At 39.3% G+C, this 9,249-nt stretch overlaps 1 protein-coding gene across 1 annotated transcript in view; it reads right to left on the reverse strand.

Moving 5' to 3' along the window:
- Positions 1–7,207, reverse strand: part of ZNF143 (zinc finger protein 143) — a 49,097-nt gene extending 41,890 nt beyond the window's left edge. The window contains 5 exon segments of the mRNA XM_008576130.1: positions 2,243–2,317; positions 2,840–3,036; positions 5,632–5,715; positions 6,350–6,496; positions 6,822–7,207. Coding sequence (XP_008574352.1) covers positions 2,243–2,317; positions 2,840–3,036; positions 5,632–5,715; positions 6,350–6,496; positions 6,822–6,933 — 615 coding nt within the window. The 5' untranslated portion in view covers positions 6,934–7,207.
- Between the last annotated feature and the right edge of the window lie 2,042 nt (positions 7,208–9,249).

Here is a 9,249-nt window from a genome sequence, read left to right on the forward strand (position 1 = left end):
ACGGAAAAAGACAAAAAAAAAAAAAAAAAAGAAATTAATGACTGATGTTAATAGGTTTTTTTTTTTTTTCCTTTTGTCTTTTTTCGTGACCGGTAACGGGATCGCAACCCTCGGTGTTGCGCCTGTACCACAACCGGCAACGGGATCGCAACCCTCGGTGTCGCGCCCGCACCATGCTCAACCAGTGAGCGGACCGGTCTCCATATGGGATCCGAACCCTCAGCAGGAGCGCCACTGCGCTCCCAAGCGCTGCACTCCACCGAGTGCGCCACCGGGCCGGTCCGTTAATAGGTTTTTATGATAGCAGTATATTATAAAATTATAGAGCCCAATGATAAATTTACTCATTTTTGATAAGACCCATTCTATATTAGTTTATTACACGTATAGTTACAACTGCTTTAATAATATTATATTTTTTATTATTTTAAAATTTAACTGTTTGATAGTCACTAATGAGAGAGAACTTATTGGGCCATTCTGAGCCACTGGTCTATATCACTTGCATATATTTACACTGTGTCTGCATTTTAGAAGAGTTTGACTTAGGTGGGTTTGACATAGTCAGAATAAAAAATATTGAAGTCTCATTTTATTCCAGAATATGAATATGAATTCAAAGACTTAAAAATTTTGCCAAAAATCACATACTTTCAAAGCTAATTGGTTCAGTGAACTGCAAACTGTGTTTATACTATTGCCACTTTGTGGTACCACGTTACCTGGTAAACAAAAATACTGGCTATTCAGCAATGTTTAGAAGCATCAAATTTCTACCAGTGATCTTGGTGATTCCTGTTATTTTATCATAATCTAATACTATAAATGTAAAATCTTCTTGATAACCCCTAATAGTATTACTCGATGTCAGTAAGGAATGATGTTAATGCTTAAGTTAAAAATGTTGCCCTGAAGCAATAACTTTAGGAGTTAAATATGACAAAACTCTGTGAAGAATGCAAAAAAACTGCTATGGGGGCCGGCCCGGTGGCGCACTGCTACAGTGCGCTGCTTGGGAGCGCGGCGGCACTCCCACCGAGGGTTCGGATCCCACATACAGACCGGTTCCCGCTCACTGGCTGAGCGAGGGGCGGGCGTAGCACCGAGGGTTGCAATCCCGTTGCCAGTCCTGGTCCGGTACGGGCGCGACACCGAGGGCTGCGGTCCGTAGCCGGACACGAAAAAAAAAAAAAACTGCTATGGGGGCCGGCCCGGTGGCGCACTGCTACAGTGCGCTGCTTGGGAGCGCGGCGGCACTCCCACCGAGGGTTCGGATCCCACATACAGACCGGTTCCCGCTCACTGGCTGAGCGAGGTGTGGGAGCAACACCGAGGGTTGCGATCCCGTTGCCAGTCCTGGTCCGGTACGGGCGTGACACCGAGGGCTGCGGTCCGTAGCCGGACACGAAAAAAAAAAAAAACTGCTATGAAGGAGCGGTCAGCAAAATTTTAGAGATAACTGCTGAGAAAATAAAGAGTAGTATTAAAGCAAGAATATACTACAATGATTATATTTATATAAGCTCTAAGAACACTCTCCTGAAATATACCCCCAAAACCACAAAAACACTAATTCAAAACAATTGAATTATGCATGTTTTGAATTTCTGAATTGTGGGAAATCTTCAAGAATGCATCTGTGACTACTTTGTACTTACTACCAAACTTTTGGAAGCACTGGTGCTCTAAGCTATTACTTGGGTAAGGAATGGCCAATGACTTGACCCGAGGTGAGCATTTGAATCAAGGGAAGCCAACACATAGGCCATGTGAAGCCCAGAAAGCTTTGCCCAGTAGGAACAATGATAATTTGAATTTGAAAAGGAAAATATGGAGGGAATCAGTTGGAAGTAGAAGAAACTAAAAGATACAAAAAGCAAAGTAGCACAGGTTAGTCAGTCATAGTAATGATGGAATCCCAGAAAAAGGATCCACAACTGCCATGGGTGGGGGCACTCAGAATATCAACTAGTCTCCAAAAATGCTTTGTATTCCACAAAATTGTCTTGGATTCGAGGAGGCAAGCTTCACCTGGATTTCTGTGATATTTCTATTTCTTCAGTGCCACTTTCCACCCATTAATGAACCTTGTCCTTGAGGTAGTTTAAGAAAGCCACTGCCTAATACTCACACTTGTGAGATTTTCCTGGAGAGGTAGTGAGTTTCCCTATTCTTGCTCTCATCCATAGAAGGGGCTAGAAATGTTAAGAAAATTTTTATATAAAAAAGTAGCTTTACATACCTGCATTTTTTTCTCTTGCTCATTTTCTGCGATCATTCCAGTACCTGTTACACTTTCACTTCCATCAATGGACACCTATAGGAATTAAATAAAAAGTTCTGCATTTTGATAATGGTTTAGGCTAGGTGATAAGTACATGGGGATTCATTATCATTCATTTTTGTGTATATTGGAAAATTTCTATAATAAAAAGGAGAAAAAAAAACCTTTCAAATTACATGAGAGATATATGTTTGATTCAGGAAAAAAAACCAACCCTTCTGATGTAAAACTTAAATTGAGACTTTCCTTCACTCTTTCTAATCTCTATTTCATAATTCATAAGCAGTTCCATTTATACTCTATTTCTCTTACAGCACTCATCTTTTTACTAATTACCTGCCACCTATTTCTTTTCTATAAGCCCTGATTTTTCTTCCATTATTTCTTTCTACACTTCACTTGTTTTCAGATAAATGCTGATCTCTTTGATGCTGACTGATTTTGGCACTGAATTGCTACTTTCTCGATAAAGTGTATGTGTGTGTTTTTTTTTTCTTTTCATGAAAAATAAAGAAGGTATATCTAGGGCGTTCTTGACATTATAAAATGCCATACCTTTGCTGCATACTGTTCCAAAGCACTGATGGTGTCAGGGTCAATTGTGGCATCCCCAGTGTGCAGACCTGCCACTGTCCCATCAGCCTGAATTGCCAAGATGGTGTCAGACTGAGGGACTTGTACTGCATGGTGGATATAAGCTGTGGTGCCATCTTCCAGCTGAACCGCCTGTAATGCACTCTGGTCATAACTATCTGAGGGAGTGGAAGAGAATGGCATTAAATTAAAGGTGAAGTTTGATAAACAGTTACATATTTAAATGAAGAGAAGAACGAACTTTTATTGAGTAGTTACTATGAGCACTGGACCATGTGCTTTAAATGTATTATTTCATTTAATCCTCACAACAATTCTATAAGGTGGCTATATTTATCACTCCCCTTGTACAAATGTACTGAAGCCTGTACATTGTACAAATGTACTGAAGCCTGGAGAAGTAAAGTTACTTTCCTTAAGAACCAGGAAATTAAAAAAAAACAAAAACAAAAACAAAACCTAGTAATTAAGTCAAAATGTAAAGAAATCAGAATTTGAACTCATGTCAGTATGACTACAAAGTCCATGGTATTTTTTTCGTATAAATACCCATACAAAGATATATATAGCACTGTGAAATAAAAAATCTGGCTACATACAATGAGCCTGTGAATTAACTCCCATTGGTAAAGAAACAGGTTCAGAGTTTACTTTTCCTCAACTTCAGTTAAACAAATTTACTTACAAATTTAAGTATTCTAACTTTTAAAAAAACCTTCCCTTTGTTTCCCTTTTTTTTTTTTTTTTGCCATTTTAATAGTTGTGTAGTGGTATTTTTTTTTTTATTGAATCATAATTGATTATACATATTTTTGGGATTTAACGCTTACATATGTTGATCAAATCAATATTACTAGTATGAATATTGTTACAAATTGTACTTATTCTTTATGCCCCTTGTCCAATCTCTCCCCATCTCCTCCCCCGCCCCACTGATAACCCTAGATTTCTTCTCTTCCTCTGAAAGAGTAATGGTTTCTCTGCTGATTTGTTGCCTAGATGATCTGTCAAATGCTGAGAGGTGTGTTCGGGTCCCCCAATATTATCGTAGAGCAGATGCTTCTGTCACTCTGAAATGGGCTTTGTGGAGAGAGACATCCTATTCTTTTCTTTGGTCTCTGCTGGTGACTCTCCTTATGTCAATGCACTCAGTGGCTGCTGGGCCATCTGCATGGTGGTTGTGACGTCTAGCTACTTTCACAGCAGTTGTGGTTACTGTGGTGGCTGCGGTGGGCCACCCACATGCAGGTGATGTTTTTGACATGCTCTTTGGTGCTGGTGGTGTGCCTGGTTGTGGTCAGGGGTCTTGTCCCCCGCACCATGCTACATAAAGTCTTTCTAAAACATTATTTCATTCTATAATAAAATATTTTATAAAGCACTAACAATAGCTAACATTTATTGAGAATTTATTACATGACAAGCACAGTTCTAAGTGCTTTACACATTTGCACATTCTGTCCTCACAACAACTCTATGAAGTGGATACTTATTACAATCTTCATTTTACAGATGATGAGACTAAAGTACAGGGAAGTTAAGTAATTTGCTTAATGTCACACTGCTAAAAAACAGTAATTATATTTTATTTATTTATTTTTTTTCTTTTTCTTTTTTGTCCTTTTTCAGACTGGCCGCACCGCGCTCAGCCAGTGAGCGCACCGGTCATCCCTATATAGGATCCGAACTCGCGGCGGGAGCACTGCTGCGCTCCCAGCGCCGTACTCTCCCGAGTGCGCCACGGGCTCGGCCTAAAAAACAGTAATTTTAAATCGAGATTTGAGCCTAGGTAGTCTGGCTACAGAGCTGTGCTCATCACTTCTACACATTCCACCCCAAATCCCTGGTACTCCCTATATGATGCTAATAAACATTAACATTTTGTCATATATGCTTCAGATATTTTTAATTTTTTTATTACATTTTCCTTTTTTTTTTTTTTTTGTCTTTTTTCGTGTCCGGCAACGGATCACAACCCTCGGTGCTGCGCCCGCACCTCGCTCAGCCAGTCAGCAGGAACCGGTCTGTATGTGGGATCCGAACCCTCGGCGGGAGCGCCGCCGCACTCCCAAGCGGCGCACTGTAGCAGTGCGCCACCGGGCCGGGCCCTAATTTTTTTATTACATTTAATTAAAGACAAAAACAATAAGCAAAAGACCTTGCTAAAGAAATTATATTTGAGAGGAAGAAATAAAATCAACAAGTTAACTTTCAAATGTTTAATTTCATATTTTAAAAGCAGCCGGGGGCCGGCCCGTGGCTCACTTGGGAGAGTGTGGTGCTGATAACACCAAGGCCACGGGTTCGGATCCTATATAGGGATGACCGGTTCGCTCACTGGCTGAGCATGGTGCTGACAACACCAAGCCAAGGGTTGAGATCCCCTTACCGGGTTCGGATCCTATATAGGGATGACCGGTTCGCTCACTGGCTGAGCATGGTGCTGACAACACCAAGCCAAGGGTTAAGATCCCCTTACCGGTCATCTTTTTTTTTTAAAAAAAAAAAGCAGCCGGTATTTGAAGTCTTCCAGGAACCAGGGGTTTGCTGTTTCAACCTGTTACTGGACAGCTCAAATTGCTAAAAAGTTTTTCCTTAAACTGTGCCCAAATCTGCTATCTTGTACCTCAAAGTACAAACACAATTCTCCTTTCACATGACAACAATTCATCAGCTAAAGGCAGGTTGTATTTTTCACATACTACCACTTTTCCCTTATTTTATTCATACACGTATTTTCAAAGCTATTTTACCTTTGGAAGTATGATGAATAAATGCCGTAGTTCCATCTTCCAACTGCACTGCTTGACCATCCTCTAGACGCAAACTGTCCCCTGCTCAAAAACAATGTTTACATTTAGATCCCATGTTTTCCAGCACATTCCGATTAACTCACTTAGCAACAAGAGTTAATAAATCATTATACAACAACCTATATTTGCTTTATTAGTCTTTGAACATTTAAATAATTTCAGTAAAGCTGCTCTGAGTATGTGTTTAAAGCCACAAAAATATTAGAATACTTGTTTTAGAAATATATACAAGGGGATGAGGAGAACTGAAAGAACGGGAAAAAAAGAAGAAAATGAGAGACATAGGATTCAGCTCAAATAACAGAAACACTCGCTTAGGACTGCTGCCCATTTATCCCCAGAGTGTAGTCCAATAACTTCATAAATAAATAAATAAATAAATAAATAAATATTAAATGAATGAATGAATGAGTGAATGAATGAATAAATAAATAACTTAAGTATAAAAGCAAGAAAAGTCTTAATAGGTCAGAGACACTCCCTGCTCTCCTCTCCCCCACTAATCTGGATACCCCGGAGTATCATCCAAATATCTCAAAGGGTGTCCCAAAATTATCAAAACAAAATTTAAGTTAATCAACATTATTTAAAATGATCATATGCAATCAGCATATTTAGGAGAGACTGGAAAGGCAGCATAGTTGCTAGACACTCCGACTCTGATGTTATAAATTGCTGGTATTGACCAATTAGCCATATGTGAGGCACATACCTTTAGAACTGTGTTGTATATAAGCGGTTGAGCCATCTGCAAGAGTTACTGCTTGCAAGCTTACACCTTCCATATTTTCTAAATTGTCACCATCTATTATAAAAAATAATTATTTCCTTTAGACAACTATCACATATGCATGCTGATTAAATTAATTTTTTGAAAATTAATTAGGAAAAAGGCAGCTTGCTTAACAGACTCAAATGGTATTTCTTTTAGCATTTACAAAAAATATTTCCCTGCCTACTCTACCCAGAATCCACATCAAGGTAAAAAGGCTCATAGAAAGGCTTAGGTTTGTGTCACCTTAAGCTAAATGAGGAACAGGGAAGTTACCACGATATTGTAAATTTTCATTTTTCCTTATGATAAGTGATATTTACAAATACACACGATCCCTACAAACATGACTGCTCACCTGCTACAGTTACGGCTTCTGTCAGGCATAGGGTAACATGCTGAGCCTCCATTCCTCCTCCAGGAAACTCTGTTATTCCCTGAGAATCTCGATTTATTTGGGCTAACAACATTTTCTACCTTGAAGAAAAATATAAGCACTTGAAAACAAAGAATGATGCATATAAAATAAGAGCTACAAAGACTATTTATGAACCACAAAAAATTGCTAAGGATGTAAATGATGTTTGAAATAAGATGAAATTTCATTTTATATGCAGGGTAAGAGTATTAGCCCAAAGTCCAAGTCATGCTTTTCATAATTTAACAGTAACTACTGAGCTCACTGACAAGTCTTGCCCATCAGTTTTGTAGCATGTCTAAAATTCTCACGATTAGAGTCGTTTGGGTTAAACATGGCTGAAGATTCCCACTTAGAATCTGTCAGCAAATGCTACTGACTCAATCTTCAGAAATCTATCCTGGATCTGGCTACTTCTTACAACCTTCACTATTACTGCCCTGAGCCAAGCCACCACCATCTCTCATCCACATTACTGCAACAGCATCCTAAGTTGTCTCCCTGCTTCTCCATTAGCCTTCCCACACTCTCCTCTCAACACAGTGGTCAGTCCCCTTTGAAGGGAAAAGTTAGGTCACTTCCCTCTTCTACTCAAAACCCTCCCATGACTTCTCATCAGAGTAAAAGCCAAAAGTCCATAACGCTGGCCTACAAGGCCAATGATCTTGCCTCTCATTTCCTATTACTCTCCATCCCATTCACATCACTTCAGCCACACCGCCGTTCTTGTTTTTCCTCAAACATACTGGGTGTTCTACTGCCTCAATACTTTTACATTAGATGTTATGATCTTGCCTCTCATTTCCTATTACTCTCCATCCCATTCACATCACTTCAGCCACACCGCCATTCTTGTTTTTCCTCAAACATACTGGGTGTTCTACTGCCTCAATACTTTTACATTAGATGTTTCTTCTACCCGGAACATTTCCCCCAGTATCTTCGTTGTTCATTCCCTCACCTCTTCAAGCCTTTGCTCAAATGTCACCTCAATGAGAGCTTCCCTGTCTACCCCATTTCAAACCAAACCTCCCAAGTGCCCAACCGGTATACCCTATCCTTCTTCCCTCTTTTATATTTCTGCATAGTATTTATCATTTGACATATTACATGTATTTACTTATTTTGCTTATTATCTATTTCCCCCTCCACTAGAATAGACAGAGATTTTTATCTGTGTGCTCACTGATGACTCCAGTGCCTAAAAAGTGCTTGGCACATAGTAAGCACACAATAGGTATTGAATGAAGGCATGAATTAATAACTCTTTTACCAGTCACCACCACGACCGCCCTGCTTCCCTCTACCTCCAGGTCCCCTTACCTCTGTGGGCCCTGGGTTATCTCAGACAGTAGCTGGGATAATTTAGCTGCCTTGACCCAGGCAACTGGACCAGACCAGAAGATCTCTTGAGGACCTTTCCAGATCTAAAAATCTGATTTTTGCATCAATATTTGAAGGAGCAATATGCAGATAGTAGTAACAATTTGCAATTACATTTACGTTTAGGACTGGCTGAAGATTTTTGGTTTAGAAACATTATGAACTGTACTCCCTTTGGACCAAAGGTGGCAACTATGGTTCAGATTCACGGAAAAGTATCAGTGCTATGGTAAAAATTAGTCAAGAGGTGATTTTTCAGGTATTTCTCGTAGATCCATAGTCTATAACTGCTCATAGAACAGACTGAAAGTTCAACACTTCCTTGCCACCTCCAGGGGCTAATAGAGGAAGTCTCAAAGTAACACTAGAACGCTGCTCTTAAGATCCCTGATGAGTATAAGGTTGGCACAGCCTAATTTTCAGAGCAAGTATTGTCACTATTATTACAGAAATAAGATAAGGAAATAGAAGGGAAAACACCTATAAAGATGTAGTAAGCAGTACACAATTTTTGCAGTATTCATCTAAGAGATGAATTTGCAAAAGGCAGATTACAAGGTAATTGGTCATGATGTTAAGAAATGTCTATGATATGATCGTAACTTAGGCAATTATCCTTTCCATTTAATTATTTATAAATTTCCAAATAACCACAACATATAGCATCAACAGGTAACTGATATATCTGCAACAAATAAAAGTTCTCTCTTTTCCAAAAGCTAGTAACTGTTAAATTTCTTTAGGAAGGTTTCAACAATTATGGTTTCGATCCTAATGGAAAAAATATCCATGCTAAATGAAAGATACAGAGACAACTCTTTCCTGAACGCAAACTGATGGCAAATACACGGTGCAGTGAAGGGAGAAAGGACTCACAGGAGCTCAAATGGGCACTACAATTACCAGAGATAATAAGTGATAGCAGGTACATAACACATCTTATTTTTAAGGTTCTCAAAAGACTCTGTAGTACAATTTATGCCCT

The sequence above is a fragment of the Galeopterus variegatus genome, unplaced genomic scaffold (genome assembly GCF_000696425.1).
Source record: "Galeopterus variegatus unplaced genomic scaffold, G_variegatus-3.0.2 Scaffold1297, whole genome shotgun sequence".
NCBI classification, from domain to species: Eukaryota; Metazoa; Chordata; class Mammalia; order Dermoptera; family Cynocephalidae; genus Galeopterus; species Galeopterus variegatus.